This window comes from Ornithorhynchus anatinus, chromosome 12 (genome assembly GCF_004115215.2).
Source record: "Ornithorhynchus anatinus isolate Pmale09 chromosome 12, mOrnAna1.pri.v4, whole genome shotgun sequence".
Classification (NCBI taxonomy): domain Eukaryota; kingdom Metazoa; phylum Chordata; class Mammalia; order Monotremata; family Ornithorhynchidae; genus Ornithorhynchus; species Ornithorhynchus anatinus.
Window position 1 is genome coordinate 18,485,256 of NC_041739.1, and position 18,963 is coordinate 18,504,218.

The 18,963-nt window shown below is 41.8% G+C and overlaps 1 protein-coding gene across 1 annotated transcript in view; it reads right to left on the reverse strand.

Annotated features, from left to right (window-relative positions):
- Nucleotides 1-1,628: 1,628 nt before the first annotated feature.
- The window catches only part of GUCY1B1 (guanylate cyclase 1 soluble subunit beta 1), a 56,241-nt gene continuing 38,906 nt past the window's right edge, over nucleotides 1,629-18,963 (reverse strand). Inside the window, exons 6-14 of the mRNA XM_029076513.2 lie at nucleotides 16,222-16,452; nucleotides 14,964-15,080; nucleotides 14,006-14,139; nucleotides 12,844-13,041; nucleotides 7,119-7,356; nucleotides 5,388-5,528; nucleotides 4,735-4,889; nucleotides 4,304-4,430; nucleotides 1,629-1,746 (exon numbers count right to left, since the gene is read on the reverse strand). Coding sequence (XP_028932346.1) covers nucleotides 1,723-1,746; nucleotides 4,304-4,430; nucleotides 4,735-4,889; nucleotides 5,388-5,528; nucleotides 7,119-7,356; nucleotides 12,844-13,041; nucleotides 14,006-14,139; nucleotides 14,964-15,080; nucleotides 16,222-16,452 — 1,365 coding nt within the window. The 3' untranslated portion in view covers nucleotides 1,629-1,722. The remainder of the gene's footprint in view (nucleotides 1,747-4,303; nucleotides 4,431-4,734; nucleotides 4,890-5,387; nucleotides 5,529-7,118; nucleotides 7,357-12,843; nucleotides 13,042-14,005; nucleotides 14,140-14,963; nucleotides 15,081-16,221; nucleotides 16,453-18,963) is intronic.

An 18,963-nucleotide genomic window follows, 5' to 3' on the forward strand; every position in this document is an offset into this window, starting at 1 on the left:
GCCACGTATATTAATTTTTCCACGAGTTAATGAAATGTTTAATCTGGGGGCTTTTTCCTGGAAAAAAAAGTAACATAAATCCTCACATTACCAAGTTCCACGTTACTGAAATAAATACAGTATAAAAACAATTTGTTGAAGGAAAACAATTTAGATTAAATCCCAGGCAACATTGAGATATATATTTTTATTGGACTATAAACTGTCTAGAGAGCAGTGGAAAAAATAATTTATTGCAGTTTCTCTTACACATTAACATGAAACATTTATACAGATACTTATGTGCTGATATACTAAATATAAAGACAAAAATTCTTTTACACAAAAGTAATTGCACGGAACTGTTATAATTTTATAAAGACAGATATTCAGAAAATATCAGAGAAACAGTTAAGAATTCAGGCATATTATTCCAACAGGAATGCACTATATGTTAAAATTAAGCTACCTATTCTGGACCCGGGGTCCCGAATACCATCACGTTCTAAGAAAAAGCAAAAGAAGCTCATTTCTGAGAGTTAAAAAACAGCTGGGAAAAGGCTCTGACTGACACCAGCATCCCAGCAACGTGGTTCCAACTTTGTTCTTGGCTGTTATAAGAGCACCAAACCGTACAGTCTAATCCAATACTGTGGAAAGGTAATGTAAAACAGGGCAGCACGGGATTACACTGTCATCGGCTGCACGTAGTTAGCTTGAATCAGTAAAACAAATACAATGAGAATGAATAGCAGTTCAGTGAAACTGCTATTGCCACCCAGCTCGAATGAGTAGCAGAGCTCTTTTTCATCACAGAAAATGATCACGTGGACCTACAGGCGATAGAGGGAAGTGGAGCCTGAGCCTGGGAGTCAGAAGAACCTGGGTTCTAATCCCGGCTCCACCACTTGTCTGCTGTATGAATTTGGGCAAGTCACTTCACTTCTCTGTGCCTCAGTTCCCTCATCTGTAAAATGGGGATTAAGACTGTGAGCTCCATGTTGGACAGGGACTGTGTCCAACCTGATTTGCTTGTATCCACCCCATCGCTTAGTATAGTGCCTGGCACACAATAAGCGCTTAAATACCCCAATTTGTATTATTATAACTATTATTAATAGACACAGTGCTTGGCAGAGCCTAACAAATCTTCTTCTGGAATAATGTCCTCCCGAAGACATATCTGAGGAAGGCAAGTTACGTGAATAAAATAGGTTCCACAGGCCTAATCATACAACTAAAAGAGTCTCAAGGCTGAATGACATTCTTTTTTTTTTTTTCCTCTCAGTTGAAACCCATATGCTCACAGACGATTTCTACACTGATGCACACACTGGCACTACACCAAGGCAAACACTCATTACACGCGACTCAGAGTCACTGCAAAATAGATGCGTGAAGCGCTAAACTGAAAGGCTAACCCACGGTAGGCAGCCACACTGCCAAATGCTCTTCAGTAGTTTATAAGGCTCAGGATACAAGAAGGTTCACATCATCCCACAAGAGGGAAATAAGAAGACATGCCCATGCCATGAACACAACAATCTCAAAAGCAGAGGAGAAAGATGAGCGAGAGAGAGGTTGGAGGCTTGTGATGAAAATATACCTTGGGCAGAATGTAGGGAGAAGTAAAAGAGCAAAGCAAAATATGTAGAGCCCCATTTTATCATTGCCGTTGGGCTGGGCAGGTGACAGGGAACAGGAATATCCCCAGATTGTCATCTTCTTCCGGGGCCCCACACTTCAGAATACTTCTTGCTTGACATCCTTGAACGCATGAAAGTAAAGTGGAAAAGGAAAGAATCTGGTTACACTGCTAACAGATTGTCTCATGAGGGTTAACAGTATCGCTTTGCTATTTCTTCTTCTTTCAACAAGATCAAAATTCAGAGTTGCAGTGTGGACCATTTCTCAGGGTTGAGTTTGGCTGACTAATGTGTGTGTTGTGTAAGGGTGCTAAATGTCTGTTTTCTGACAACCTATGCATAAAACTGTGTAAACTAAAGCAGACAACTCTCAAAGACTAAAAAAAGATCAAAAATTTCTGTGGCTACAATATTGGATTCTTACTATTGAAATTGAATTTAATTTGATAACAAAATTGAATTACAATTGAAATGATAATGTTGGGTCTCATGGATCTAGTAGATATTTTTAGCTACTTTTAGGAGGCTGATTCATTACCTTCTGTTCCCTCGAGGGAAAGAGGGTAAAGGAAGCAAAGACAGCAACTTCAGTCCATCCTTCTAAAACACGTGATTTCATTAAACATTTTGGATAGAACAGAATGGAAGAATTAGGGTACGCTCCTCCTGCAATACACACCTGTCAAGATACCAAGTAACCTGGTGCTGGAAGGAATGGTTTCAAACCAGCACCCAGTGTCGGTTAAAGACAGACTACTGTCATGTAAGCTCCCCTTTCGACGGTATATTCCTTGTGGGCAGGGAATGTGCCTACCAACTCTGTTATATCCAAGTCTTCGAAGTGTTTAGTACGGTGCTCTGAACACAGTAAATGCTCAATAAATAACCGACGTAAATTTTCCTGTATTGCAAGTTTCTTCAGGAACACAACCCCTTTGAAATAGGACTGCTTTCTCTCTCGATGGCACTAAGTCTAAACAGAAATCAATGGACTCATTTCCTTTATAGTCATTTGGAATGATACCCAGGGATTTAAAGTCCAGGAGAAATATGGGAGGTCATTTTGGAGTGGAAGCTCTGAAGACTGGGTCTCAGGGGCATCTGTATCTGTTTTAAGAACAAATGTGTAGGAGTCAAGAGAAATATTAAAGGACTTTGATTTGACGGGGGGAGGAAGCCTGTGGAGAAAACCTATCCTCACCTGATTTGGTCAGCACATAAAAATCAAGCAACAGTAATTACTGAGTGCTAACTGTGTGCAGACCACTGTAAGCACTTGGGAGAATAAAATACAGCACATATGAAAATGTCTGAACTGTATTCCAAAATATTTTGAGAAAACTGAGTGTGCATTAGTTCAGGAACTTTCTGTACTCGTTTGCTATGAGAATGGTAGCAATATGAAGAATTAAAGCAACTTCTGTGTTTCTTAAATCGATTCTTCTCTCACCATATAAATCTCATTTTGCTCTGTTTAGATCAAAAGTATTTTATACCCTTGAGAAATTTTACCATTTTTTATTCACCACATGAATTCCCTTTGGAATATATTACTGATTAAACTCTAAATGTTTAAAAAAGAGACCTACTTCTTTAAAAAGGTGCTCTGCATTTCAGAAAGTTTTCTAAATGCTTTCCTAAAATGCCTATGTACTCTTTGGTTCCTGATGAATAAACCATCAGAGAAAAAAAACAGAGATATGAACATAAATATATAGTTCACATTAGGTTTAAAACAGAAAACATTCAAAGAAATTAAAGTTTTCCCCCAGAAATGAACAGAACTGAGACCCAGGCCCCTCAGTGAGGAGGGTCACAGAGAGAAGTAATGGAAAGACCCAACAAGAATTTTACTCTCAGATTCTTCTCTAGGATTTGGGTCTGGTCTGAAGCCGGCTGAACCCCTTGGCTTCTGAAGGAACCAAACAGGCTCCAGGTTCTCCTGGAAGTTTGTATCCTTAAACAGCAGACTCTAGGGTAACTAGACCAGTCCTGGCAGACTCCTAGACCCAAATCTCCAGCAAGTGATTATTCCAGGGATATCCTGGCATTAGGTCATGACCCCTCTGTCCCAACCCTGAAGAATCATTATCCAAAGCCCGTTACAGAGGCCTGGAATTCTCCTAATCCTTCCAGTCATTCCCAGGTATGGAATAGGCCAGATCAATCCTACACTCTCTCCTCCCTCCCTCCCCTTAAGCAAAGATGTGGCCAGGAGTCCATCAGTTTTTAGGTGAAAACAGACCTCCTTCCCCCTCTAGGGATAATGAAAGCCAAATGCCACTCAACCATTTTGCTAGTTCTTATGTATAGTTGGTTGAACTTTGAATCTGCACACACATCAAAAATCCATAGGAATATTACAGTTTAATAAAGCTGGGAAAAAGCTGTAAGAGGATATAGATAAATATTTTAAAACTTGCCTTCCATTCCCTCGACCATTTTTTAAAGTCAGAAAGTAAATATTTTAGGGACTGCATAAACACCAACGAAATGTAATCAAATATTATAAATCCACTGTCATGGGTCAATATATTAACGGTGGTGATTAACCAAAGGGTTAATTTCCATTTGAGAACATTTATTTTTGCGAATGAAAAAAAATTTCAGTGGTTTAGATTAAATCCGTTGTATTTATGTCTTGCTATAAAAAAGAATTACCCTTAGATTAGTCATACCTCAGCCTCCGTACTTTTTCTGGACAGAAACCAAACTTGCATTGGTTCTTTTTTACCCTTCATGGACACCGGTCCTCTGTGCTCCAGATGGAATTGCTGGTCTGAATTATCTGATGTCATGAGACATCTGGCAGGGAGAAAAGAGCATACACATCTTGAACTGAGTCTATGATGTGCCCTCAGACAACAATTAGTCAGCCAAGATGTGCAATACAACATCTATCGCATGGGAAGGTCAAGGCCACCATGACATTGTCCCACTGAAAATTCCCTTGGCCGCACGGCAGTGATGCGGGTGGAAATAAAATCACAGCTTTCTCAAAATATATTTCCAAGAGAGGTTCCATACCAAAAAGTGATGAAGGTTAAACCCAATGGGACTCTACCAGGGTGAACCCTATAGAGAGAACTTGGAAGATGTAATCTCTCACCTGTAGGTATATTCAGACACATTGATTTTCCCTTTCTCTCCAGTGGTTTCTGTTCTGCTTGTGAGATTAACGGTGTTTCCAAAGAGACAGTATCGAGGCATCCTCTGACCTATGACCCCTGTCACTACCTCTCCCGTGTGAATTCCTATTGTTATCTACGAAAATAAAAATTGGAACATCTGGGTTATAATTCAATCAGTACTTCACCTAACATTTAACATGCCAAACTCATTATTTCGACTTTCAGCACTTCCAGGTCAACCTTCTCTTTTTCAGATAGAAGGCAGTTGGGGTAAATCCAGCTTTCCACATTTTTGCTCGCTCTAAGGTGACAATTTCTGATTATCCCTGCAAGACCTCTATTCCCAAGCCAACTCTGTACAGAGAAACCACTTGTGATGCAACACAAAACTTACAAGAATAGTGGAATTTTTTTTTTTTTAAGCCCAACCCCAATTGGGTTCAAAAGGAGTCAAAACATAGCACTTGACAAACATTAATGACATTAAGCATTATAACTTCTCCACAAGTTTAGAACAGCCATTCCCCACTATGCAGAGCACTTAATACAGTGCCTGGCATATGTGAGCGCTTAACAAGTACCATTATTATCATTATTGACTGGATTACTTAAAGTAGAAATACTTACTAACCTGAACAGACTCTCCATCGACCTGAACCTGGCCGGCAATTTCCATCATGTCCAGGGCCAGGTGACAAATGGATCGGGCATGGTGGATGCATGGCTCCGGCAGACCACTCACTGTCATATACTTGTCCCCGACAGTCTCCACCTAACACAGTTTAGAGAATGATTGGTAAAATCAATGGCTGTTTGCAATCCACCCAAAAATAAGCAGCTTTCAATATTCTCCAGTCTTTAACTCTCTTAAAACACAATCTGTTCGATGGTAGTTTTTTCATTTTGTTTTGTTTTTCAATGGTATTTGTTCAGCGCTTACTGTGCACAAGGCATTGCACTAAACACTGGGATAGACATAAGATAATCAGGTTGGCTACAGTCCATGTTCCAACATGAGGCTCACCGTCTTAATCCCCATTTCACAGATGAGGAACTGAAGCCCAGGGAAGTTAATTGCCTTGCCCAAGATCACACAGTAGACACGTAGCAGACAAGTGGCAGAGCCGGGATCAAAACCCAAGTCCTTCCGACTCCTAGGCCTATGCTCTATCCAACGGGCCATGCTTCTCAATTTACTTTGTACTGATCCTGTGCCAAGAACTGGGCAGACATGAGAGAATCATATCCAACTCAGTCCTGTACCTCACAGGCCTCACAGTGAGGAAGAGTGGGTATCTTTCTCCATTTTACAAATGAGGAAACCGAGGCCCAGAAAAGTTAAATGACTTGTCCAAGGTCATCAATCAGGCAAGTGGCAGAGCTACGAACAAAACCCTGGTCTCTTGACATCCAGTCCCATGTGCTCTCCACCAGGTTACACTGCTTCCTTTTACTGAAAGAAAATGGAGAGTAACTTTGCTGAGACTGGGCACGCTGCACACTCACTAAGCTGGCATCGCATACAAAATTTAGTGATGGGCAGGAATAGAGGCACATTTATCATTCTTCGCAAACTGTCACTGAAAAGTCTGTAAAGAATCTAAATCTAAATCTAAATATTTCCGTGGAAGCAGGAGAAGGAAATCACAATGTTGGGTGGTCTATCAGTTACTGCCTAGCAACAATCCTTAGTTTACAAAAGGCTTGGTTTACATCAATAACAATAATGAATTTTTGTGTGCTCATGAAATACTGAGTGTTTTACAGCAGAACAGAATAGATGCAGCAAATATGTCAGAGGTGCTGATCGTGTTGCAAGAGTGGAGAAATGATTTGGTTAACGGTCTAGCCTTATTGAGTAGACTTCAGTATTTCTGAGGTAGATATTTATTCACTGGAAATAAGGAGACTTAGAAGAACAATAAATGGTTATTCATGAGTTGATAACATTTGGGGACAAAGATGAGCCCTCTGTTATGTCTACCAGCTCTGTGGCTTTCTTTCTGAGATAATGTGTTTTGTTAATTGGTAGGATAATGGTTTCCCCGACCCACCAAGTTGGATACTTGCCTCTATTGAATGCAATAAGCTGCCTGCAGAGATTTGTTACCCTCCATGCAAACAGTAGCTGAACATTTCATTTCAACCAGAAATATTGCCAGATGAAATTTTATTGCTTTCCAAAGCATCCATTCTGGGCATGAGAAAGCGAAAGATTCTTATCAAGGGAGAAATGATGTAGGAAAGCAGAGGCTTTGGCCCTGTCTCCTCTGACTTGAGCAGAGCTTTGTTATAGTAAATCTCCAGAGAAGTATCATGATATAAAAATCCCAAAGCTTCAGCTCCCAAAATCTACACTTACCTTATAAACGAATGGATTTCTCCGGGAATCGGTCAGGATGTCAAATCTGGTGTAAAGGTCATTTAGAAGATTCACAATCTTCATGGCCCCTTCCCCAGATGCATGCTTGCTACAGAAAGCGTTGAACCCAACAATGCCACTGAAGAGGATGGTCACATTGTCATACCGCTTGGCAGGCACGGGGCGCTTATGTCTCAGCTCATTTGCGACAGAAGGTGGCAGGACAGAGTACAGCAGTCTGTCCGGGGAGAAGAGGTGTGTGAAAGAAAGTGAGAAAGGGGGAACACTCTGCTTGGTATACCTGCATTCTCTTTCATCCAAGGATCATGCTCTGGGAAGAGTCGATGATGAATCCTTTTAAGACTCCTGGGGAGTTCGTGTCAAGTTCTACATCCTCATTTTAGAAGTGAGGAAACCAAGGCTAAGAAACTTCAGACCTCGGGTCACTGAGAGCTGAGCTGTTAAGAGAAGCCACGTCTCTTTGCCTGGGAGCTCTGAATGCCATTATTTATCCTTAATGTCAGCATCTACTGGGGTTCAAATGATGATATGCAAAATTAGTTTCCAGGTAAATTTCTCAATTGCCATCACGGTGAAATGTGAACATTTCTTTGATGGCTGTCAGATAGAAAGAGCTTAGGACTGGGAATCAGGGGGTCTGGGTTCTAATGCCAGTTCTGCTACAGGCATTTTTGGTTATCTTGAACAAGTCACTTAACCTTGTTGGGCCTTGATGTCCTCAGCTGAATAACGGATGTTTTCATGGTATTTGTTAAGTGCTTACTATGTGTCCAACACTGAAGCACTAGGATAGGTACAACTTAAGTATGACATGATCCCTGTCCTGCATAGGGTTTACAGTTTAAGTAGAAAGGACAACAGGTAACCCCATTTTACAGTTGATATAGCCGCTTTCTCCGCCTCCCTTCCTTGTGTAGGAAAAGTAATGTGTCTGATTGGATTCTTTTGTACTACTGCATGCCTAGCACGGGTGCTTGACAATAATTGCTTACTACCGTCATTATGAGGTGAGAGCACTCTGACAAAGTAACAATAAGGTGCAATTAATTGCATGACACATGGTGGCATCAGCTGCCCTTTTATAAATTCCATCTGTGTGCCCAGGTGTTCTATATATCTAAGAATATCTAGATAGTTCTGCCTCATGGATCATTTTTCTAAAAAAAAAAATTAGTCCACGTCTCCCCATTCCTCAAAAACCTCCAATCATTGCCCATTCACCTCTGCATCAAACAAAAGACTGCTTTTTTAAAAAAAGATATCTGTTAAGGGCTTACTAAGGGCCAGGCACTGTATTAAGCACTGGAATAGATATAAGATAATCAGGTTGGACACAGAGTTTTGGGGAGGTCCAGAAGCTCCGGATAGAAGGACTCAGACATTGGACATCTGGGTCTCAATTTAAGAGAAATGAGATAAAAGGCTGTTCCCAATGTTTTTCATGACTGCAGACTCCAGAAGGCTCCTGGGGATAAACTCACAATTGCTTGAAGTAGGTAAAACAGTAAAATGAAAATGAGTTATTTTGGGACATAAGACATTTCTTTATTCTGAACTTTCTCAGGAATTTTTTACTTTTAATTGAATTATATGTCGTGGCTCAGTGGAAAGAGCCTGGGCTTTGGAGTCAGAGGTCACGGGTTCGAATCCCAGATCTGCCACTTGTCAGCTGTGTGACTGTGGGCAAGTCATTTCACTTCTCTGTGCCTCAGTTCCCTCATCTGTAAAATGGGGATGAAGACTGTGAGCCCCACGTGGGACAACCTGATTCCCTTGGGTCTACCCCAGTGCTTAGAACAGTGCTCGGTACACAGTAAGCGCTTAACAATAATAATAATGTTGGTATTTGTTAAGCGCTATGTGCCGAGCACTGTTCTAAGCACTGGGGTAGACATAGGGGAATCAGGTTGTCCCACGTGGGGCTCACAGTCTTAATCCCCACTTTACAGATGAGGTAACTGAGGCACAGAGAAATTAAGTGACTTGCCCACAGTCACACAGCCGACAAGTGGCAGAGCTGGGATTTGAACTCATGAGCCCTGACTCCAAAGCCCGTGCTCTTTCCACTGAGCCACGTTAACAAATACCAACATTATTATTATTAATATATCATAATATATTTTGATATTGTTATATTGTAATAATATAATGTTATATATCCCAGATTTGACTCAAACCTGAAAACAGGTAAAAGAGGAAACTAAGCTCTCATTTTCCCCACCTGCCCTCTTCTCTGCATCACCTATGCATTTGGTTGTATATCCCACAACATATGTACCTATATCCTTAAACTCTCTACAATTTCCTCTATCTGTAATTTATTTTAATGTCTACCTGCCCCTGTAGATTGTAACCCTCTTGTGGGCAGGGATTGTCTCTGCACCCTCGCTCCTCAAATCCGAGAGACAATCACTCTCCCCCACTTCAAGGTGGGCAGGGATTGTCTCTCTTTATTGCTGTACTCTACTTTCCAAGCACTTAGTACAGTGTTCTGCACACAGTAAGTACTCAATAAATATGACCGAATGAATATTGCAGCGCACTCTACCAAGTGCTTAGAATAGTGCTCGTCACACAGTTAGCATTCAATAATTGACAAGTTGATGGGAATCAGAGTGCTGAACAGAAAACTCCATCAGCTGCTGGTTAAGAGCCGGTGATAAGGGGCTCACTCAGCGTGGCTCAGTGGAAAGAGCCCGGGCTTGGGAGTCAGAAGTCATGGGTTCGTATCCGAGCTCTGCCACTTGTCAGCTGTGTGACTGTGGGCAAGTCACTTAACTTCTCTGTGCCTCAGTTACCTCATCTGTAAAATGGGGATTAACTGTGAGCCTCACGTGGGACAACCTGATTACCCTGTATCTACCCCAGCGCTTAGAACAGTGTTCTGCACATAGTAAGTGCTTAACAAATACCAACATTATTATTATTATCGTTCCAGACATCCAGAAAGCCCTGCGCCCTACAGATCATCTTACATCTACCCCCCTCTTGGAATACTGTAAGGGCTGAAAGAATCCCATTATCATTACTGTTATCATTATTGCCATTAGTATTATTAGAGCTGGTTAGAAGGGAAGAGAGTAGAGCATCTACATTCCCACCCTGACACACAGGGATCTCTGGACCGAGCCAGGTCTGAAGACTACAGTTTAGAGGTGCAGGACCATAGTCTGAATGGACAAAAATGAAGGAAGACCAAGGATGAGATTTTCAGCAGCCTCGGCTGTGTGGTTAGCGGCACAGTCCGTAGCCTGTGGGCTGCAGAGTTTCCTCCGGTGGCCAAGAGATGTCACTGTGACATTTTCCACTTTCCCCACTCAGACTCCAGGCCAGAAGGAGATTCTGGCATCATTCTGCTCTGACACAGGATGCGGTCTTTGGGGCTCGATGTTCAAGTACTGGCACTGGGTCTTACGAGTTGTGCAGCTGGTTTTTTCAATCAGAGGAGTTGGCATTTTTGAATGCTAGTTTTTACTTGCAGGGTCCCCGAGAGTTTCCAGTAACCGGTTCTGTGTGTTCGAAGGAGGCCGGTAACTCGCAAGGTGCTGGTACGTACAATGCAGTTTGAGTGAAATAGATATTCCCACGGAACAGGGATGATGATAATAACAACAGTGACATTTATTCAACACTTACTATGGGCCAAGCACTGATTAGACTGTATGCCCGTCGATGGGCAGGGACTGTCTCTATCTGTTGCCGAATTGTACATTCCAAGCGCTTAGTACAGTGCTCTGCACATAGTAAGTGCTCAATAAACACTATTGAAAGAATGAATGAATGTATCAAGAGCTGGGTTAGGTACAAGCAGATCAGGCACAGTCCCTGTTCCACCTGAGGCTTACAGATTAAGTGGGAGGGAGAACAAGTATTTAATCATCATTTTTAAAGGCTTGTCCAAGGTCCTACAGCAGGCAAGTAGTCCAGTGCTCTTTCCACTAGGCTACTCTGCCTCTAGACTTAAACAATTTGTAGGCCAGACCCCGAAGCCATATAATGTGTTCCACTGTTTGGATTCGTGGAAATTTCAACTAACAGAATCATACTACAAGACAAAACTGCTACTTGTCCTCAAGGAATTTCACTCCTTTCCTCTGGGTTCTACTGGAGAGTACTGCCTGATGCTCCGTCATTCATTCAATCGTATTTATTCAATCGTATTTACTGAGTGCTTACTGTGTTCAGAGCGCTGTACTAAGCACTTGGAATGTACAATTTGGAAACAGATAGACAATCCCTGCCCAATAACAGGCTCACTGGCCCAGCAGGGTCCTAGCCCTCAACTCAGCTTATGCTAGCCTCAGTCTCACCCTAGGATCAGGAAGGGGCCTGTGATCTTAACCCTGTAACTCAAATGGCTTCCGTAGCTCAGTGGCAAGAGCCCGGGCTTGGAAATCAGAGGTCATGGGTTTGAATCCCAGATCTGCCACTTGTCAGCTGTGTGACTGTGGGCAAGTCACTTCACTTCCCTGGGCCTCAGTTACCTCATCTGTAAAATGGGGATTGAGTGTGAGCCTCACGTGGGACAACCTGATGACCCTGTATCTACCCCAGCGCTTAGAACAGTGCTCGGCACAGAGTAAGTGCTTAACAAATACCAAATACAAATACCAACATTATTATATAGCCATTAGCATCTGAGTCTGTGTTCATTTCATTTTGCTGTGTCACTGGTCATAGGAGTCACATCCTGACCCAAGATGGAGAAGTGCTATAGTATATTATAAATTGTACTGTACTCTCCCAAGTGCTCGATCATCCTCAGTACTTGGGAGAGTACACCACAACAGAGTTGGTAGTTATGTTCCCTACACACACCGAGCTTAAATTTAGAGGGGCAGACAGACATTAATATACATAATTTATAACATATAGTGAATAGATATTTACCTAAGTGATGTTGGGCTGAGGGTGGGGCAAATATCAAATGCCCAAAGGTTACAAATCCAAGTACATACATAACATAGAAAGGAGAGGGGGTCAGGGAAAAGAGATCTTAATCAGGGAAGGCTGACTTCAGCCCACAGCGCTGCCTCAAGGATACAGCAGTTGTTTTTACTGAAACACAAAAGGGGACCACCTGCTTCTTAACCCAGAATCTAGCAGCATTAAAACTCTTTTTCTTAAATTCTACTTGTCTGTCAGAAGACATCCATAATTGGTGGCTATAAACAATAGTCTTCAGAAAGACCAAACAGCACAAAGCACCCTTTTAAATTAGGGCACTGTTATGAAAAGAAAATCTCTTCCTCTCCAATGTTAGTTACAATATTTTCTAAATTAATTTACACAAAAGAGGCAAAATACATCTTTTCCTACATTTTGTTTTCATTCCAATAATCTAAAATAATGAATTTTGCCCCCTTAGAGCAGCTCTTGTAAATGACGACACCTGTGGATGCACCTGGCTAGCACAGCTTCAGGCAAAAATGTTTTTGCAAATAATCCTGGTTCTTCCTTGCTTAATCTAAAACAATATTTGCTTACTTTTGAGCAAAAAGACAATCTAACCAGGGTTAACTCACAGGCTCAGTAGTTACAAATAGGTGTTGGGACCAGGATCCAAGCAAGGCCCCAGACTCAGACTTAGTGGTCTATGATTTTCCACTCAGGTTGAAGGTCAATTTCAACCACATTCATCACACTACTCTCACAATATAGTGAAAAGAAATAGCCTCCAGCTTGGATGGGCATTCATTCTTACGTGTCTGTCTTTTTCTTTTCATCTTCCAGAGCTCTCAGTGTAAGTTGCAGTCTGTCTGTCAGGATTTCCAGTTCTTGAGTCAGCTTGTACTCTTCTCGGAACTGCTCTCCCAAAAGGACAAGATCGCGTGTGGCATCATGCAATGGGATGTCACTCAAGTACAGACCTCTCCTTGTCAGATCGTCCAGATTCATCACACTATCACACATGGGGAAAATGGTGAACATTAGACCCGTCTGGTCCAAGTGACTCTCCAGAGGATGACCCCAAACTACTACATGGGGACAGGATGAGGGAGGATGAGGAGACCTGCTGCCTACGCTAGACTTCTGCACATTGTCGATGTACTTTCGATTAATTTCCACAAATATAAACTGTATAAATGAAAGAAGTTTTGCTGAATTTTCCCCTTCCATAAGAGACTTTTGTGTCAGCGCATGGCGATCCTTATAGGATTCTCTTAGGAAGAGTATCTGTAGATCAAGACCTAATATAAGGGTGTCAGTTCATGTAAAATGCCAGAAGTCTACACAGTTCATGGGAATGGGACCTCTCTGAATGCTGGAATTATCTGGTTGAAAATGGCACTTAAACCTCTATTTTCCAGGTGTTGTTAACACAAAAACTTCTCCTTCCCTCCTACCCAGAAGAATATTTTGTTTAGAGGATACTCAGGTATTCGAATGTGCTAGATGTGAGATTAAATACAACAAAATCACATCCTGGAACAAACAGCATGTGCTCCTTTACGGTTTCCCAATCTGAGGTCACTGAGCAGGCTGATAGAATGTGGAAAGTAAAGGGGAGCCAAGCTTCCTTTTCCTTTGCTTCCCTGTGACATTATCCAGTCCAGCCATAAGTCACCAGAACTAAATAACTTGGTAGGTAATAGAGGGGGAAGGGTAGTAGGCCAAGGGATGTGCCTGGAAACTAGTGGAAATAGTTCCACAAAAACTAAGGTTCAGAAGAAAAACATGTCACATATCCACTGCCCTTAGGCTATTATGCTAGTTGAACTCAATCTCTTCATATTTATCAATTTCATAAACCAAACTGCACTATCATAGGTGTGATAATTCTTCTGTGACTTGGAGAGAAAGCTAAGGCACATCTCCATCGAGAGATTACTACAATTCAGGAGTCAAACTCCAGTTGTGTTTACCTTGGAGAACACAGGAAAAGAATGCTATCAGCTTCAGGTAAGTAGATCATTTGACCTTTTAGACGCAAGCAGCTGATCTCAGTCCCAGTCAATTCATCTTCGCATTCTAGCTTCTCCACATCCAGCAATCCTTCCTTAATAAGGCAAGGCAGGGCAATTAGCAAACACCTGAGAGGTTCACCTCATTCCCAAGAAATACAGGGTGCAATTGCACTCCAGAAGTAAAGCCTAATCTCATCTCATCTCGAAGAAGCAGCGTGGCTCAGTGGAAAGAGCATGGGCTTTGGAGTCAGAAGTCATGAGTTCGAATCCCAGCTCTGCCACTTGTCAGCTGTGTGACCGTGGGCAAGTCACTTAACTTCTCTGTGCCTCAGTTACCTCATCTGTAAAATGGGGATTAAGACTGTGAGCCCCACGTGGGACATCCTGATTCCCCTGTGTCTACCCCAGCGCTTAGAACAGTGCTCGGCACCTAGTAAGCGCTTAACAAATACCAACATTATTATCTCATCCATTTCTAATGCAAACCACCTTAAAACTGTCATTTATTCTTCACTGTGAGCCCACTGTGGGCAGGGATTGTCTCCATTTGCTACTGAATTGTACTTCCCAACTGCTCTGCAAACAGTAAGTGCTCAATAAATATGACTGAATGAAAGAATTAATTAGCAGTAAACATTCAGTAAATGCTTCTGATATTCTGAAGGGAAGTTGTTCTCTCTACCCTCTGGGGTCCATTAATTGGGTCCTGTGAAGCTGCAAGGCAAAAACTCAGTTAATGGCTACTTAACATCTTCTGAAAAAATCAACAATACTGCTTTTTAACTTCTCTTTATGTTTTATTACACCTTTATACCATTATCAACCACTCTTGTAGTAACATTTTCTGCTCATTTTCTCTTTATGACTTCTCGTTAGGCATGATTTTTCTCACCAAATGGAGTAAAATTTTGATTACCTTGCTTCTGAGCACAAAAACTGTGTTGATGTGTGAAAGGATCCCATGGAAGCTAACATCTATATGAGGTCGCACCAGGGAGAAAACGGACAAAAGGCTGCAATTCCCGGGCTGAAGCTAAAATGTGGAAAAAAAGAAGCAAAGATCAGGTTCAGAGTCAAAACCATATACAGTGAGAAAAAATACTGTTGGTAGAGGACCCAAACTTCACCTATAAATTTTTTTAAGTGGAGGCAAATTCTTTGTCATTGGATGTGTTTACTTGATCAAACAAAAAGCCACTTGGGGCCATTATTTCCAATCTGAACTGTGCAATCTGACCATGGGCTCTGTGGGATTCCGGCATGTGAATGAACTCCGTACTTGGTTGGAAGTCATCATTTGGAAAATAAATTATGATCCCCAAAGACAACAACCTTGCTCAAGCACAAACACTCACAGCATCTCCCCTAAACTTCAGTGTTTTTGGGTATAGGTTTGCTCACATAGAATTCTTCTATCCCTGAGATGCAGCATGGCCTACAGGATAGAGCACGGGCCTGGGAGTCAGAAGCCCTGGTTCTAATTCCAGCCCCCCACTTATCTGCTCTATGATTTTAGACAAGTCACTTAACTTCTCTGTGTCTCATTTGTAAAATGGGGATTATGACTGCGAGCTCCAGGTGTGACATGGATGTGTCCAACCTGACTGACTTCTATCTACCCCAGTACTTAGTACACGGTACCTTGTAAGCACTTAACAACTACTCTTAAAAGAAAAAAAATCCTTCAGTCAGGAAAAGGAACTTTGTGAAATCACTAGAAGAAAACGGGAGAGATTACTCCAAGTCTAGTTTTATACCCCATGTGACAAACGTGCTACTGTCTATGCTTATAAAGTTAGATTTAAACATTTTTCCCTTCTCCACTCCCACTTCCCCATCCCAGTAAGTGCTTGTGCTTGATTTAAACTCCTGATCTAAGATGGCTGCTCCTGGACTATTCTTGGTAAAAGATATAATTTAGGCAATAGGACAAGTGCTCCCATAGACACTATTGATTTTCATTCTTTTTCACTACAGGCTCTGCAGAAAATCAAAAACAGAGAGGGAAAAATTCACTTTAGGTCAAATAGTTTACATAGAGTAATAGATTTTATATAAATGTATGTAATATGCCAGAGACTAAAAATAACCTCCAGAGGCTTTGTGTAATAATCTGTTTATAAAATTTGAGGGATAATCCTTTACTGTCCCATGTTCTTCTAAGATACTCTTACCTGAGGGAGCACTCTGTAAATGGCATTGCCACATTGAGTGACCACCAGATCCCTGTCGAATATTATATGAAAAGGGAAAGCTTTGCAGAAAGTGTAAGGACTGATGCGTGATTCTTGGGTACCGTTTTCTTCAAATCTGTCAAGGTCTTCATAAAAATCCTCCTCCTTAGACTCCTTTTCTTCAATCAAAAATTGGGTATGGTCGCATTCTTCATTCCTCTGTTGAATGACCTGGGGAAAAAGGGGGGTCTCATATTTTGATGTAGCATAAAGTGCAGGGAAATTCACAGGACAAAGTTAATGACGTAATACCCAAAACACTCTGTATTTGAATAACACCCAGTTCTCCTCTACAATGTGAGGATTGCATTCTTACAAAACCCTGAATTACTGTAGCCTCAGGCTTTAGTATTTAGCCTATACTAAAAGTGTGCACACAACCGTCTATTCTAGGTCCACGTCATGCTGTATCCTGACAGTCACACATTGCCGAAAGAACGCTGGCCCACGGTCAGGAGGCTTTGTTTGACGCGGAGGTGGACGGGCAACCACTGGAGTTTTATGAGGAGCGGGCTGACGTGTCCTGAAAGTTTCTGTAGAAAAATGAATCGGGCAGCAGAGTGAAGTATGGACTGGAGTGGGGAGAGATAGGTGTCTGGGGGGTCAGAACCGAGGCTGATCCAGGAGGGATAGGATGAGTGACTGTATTAATATGGTAACAGTTTAGATGGTGACAAAAGGGAAAATTTAACTAGGTTGTGAAGGTGGGACCGAAAGGATTTGGTGATGTGAAGGTGGGACCGAAAGGATTTGGTGACAGATTGAATATGAGGGTTGAATGAGAGAGAGGAGTCAGGATAACATCAAGATTATGGGCTTGTGGGACAGGAAGGATGGTGGTGCCGTCTACATTGATGGGAAAGTCAGGGGGAGGACTTGGGGGTGGTACCTATCTCCCGAACTCTGTTGTATGAGTACTCTCCCAAGTGCTCACGATAGTGCTCTGCACACAGTGAGTACTCAATAAATCCGATTCATTGACTGTATTGTACTCTCCCAAGCACTTAGTACAGCGCTCTGAACACAGTGCTTGATAAGTACCACTGATTGACAGACACTAAATAAAGTATTGGTAGGGAAATGGGAAAGAATAAGGATATGTACATAAGTGCTGTGGGACTAGGATTCAGTGGGGAGGACTGGTGTTTATGTGCTTGCGTGTGTACATGAATAGGTTTCACACTCATAGAGACTTCATGTTTTTGTGTGTAACTGGTTTGCTACTTCGGTCAATTTTCCATCAAGGTGTCACCAGCTGCGTTCAGCATGGCCCTTCAAGGTTGACCTGATGTGACTACGTGTGAACATTTGGAACAGACTCAGTTTATGGCTTCAAGTGCCCCAACTCCAGTAGCTGATCAGAGGAGCCCTGAGAATGTGTATTCTGCGTGTGTGTGTGTGTGTGTGTGTGTGTGTGTGTGCATGCACAAAGATGATGATGATGATGATAATGGCATTTGTTAAGCGCTTACTATGTGCAGAGCACTGTTCTAAGCGCTGGGGGATACAAGGTGATCAGGTTGTCCCACGCGGGGCTTACAGTCTTCATCCCCATTTTACAGATGAGATAATGGGTGCAAAGTGACAGAGGTTGTGATATGTGACTTTTTTTTACTTATCCTCAGCCACAGTCACCTAAACACAACTGGGGATTAAAACACACCTCTCCTCAAACTAAATCTATCTACTGAGAAACTGCAGAACCGAGTCAAAATTTCAGAAGAATATTGTGGGAAGGGGATCCTATATCAAAGAGTAGCATCATCCCTGATAAATCTGGGAAGCAAGATTAATCCTCAAATAGCCTAAGAAAGCCCAAGATAGTGTCATCTCCGAGAAGTCCATCACCATAACAACAACAAGGCAAATCAGGACAAGTGTCCTTTGGATTTCAGAGACAAATCTCCTTTCACCATCCAGTGAGAATTTGTCCCTGCTTAGATAAGAAATCATATTGAAGAAAAGCATACTTTTAAATTGGGCCTTAATTTAAAGACAAATTGCTTTCATTATTTCTCAAACTCCCCGATGTAAAACATCCTTTGGATAATATATTACATTAGTCTTGTTAGTTCACTGTCATGTTCTACAGACTGGTTCCTGAGAAGATGCAAATTTCTCATAAACTGAACCCCAACAATTTTCACGATCGTCGGTGAACTTTCACCCTTAACGAGGCAGACGATTACGTGAAAATGAACTATCCTTGGACAGGACAAAAACTCATCATGAACATGTTAACAACAATTATTCTTCTGACACATTTCCCACACTTCTCATTATGATACATATCGTTCTCTCAAGATGCAAAATATGAGCCCACATTGACAAATGTTCAGGCAAGTGTAAAGAAAATCATTTACAATGCATATTTTAGCAAAACATTACTGCACATTTCTTGCTTTGAGTTTCTTTCCTCTAAAACAGTGGTTTTCAACCAGTGGGTTAGCAACTAAGGAACTGTATTTGGATCAGAACTCTTTTAGCACTTGATATCACCCCATCCTCCACCCCACAGCACCTCACGTGTACATATCCATAATTTATTTATTATATTAATGTCGTCTCCCTCTCTAGGCAGGAAGCTCCCTGTTGGCAGGGAATATCTCTGTCAACTCCGTCGTGGTACACTTTCCCGAGCACTTAGTACATGCTCTGCACAGCTAAGAAATCAATAAATAC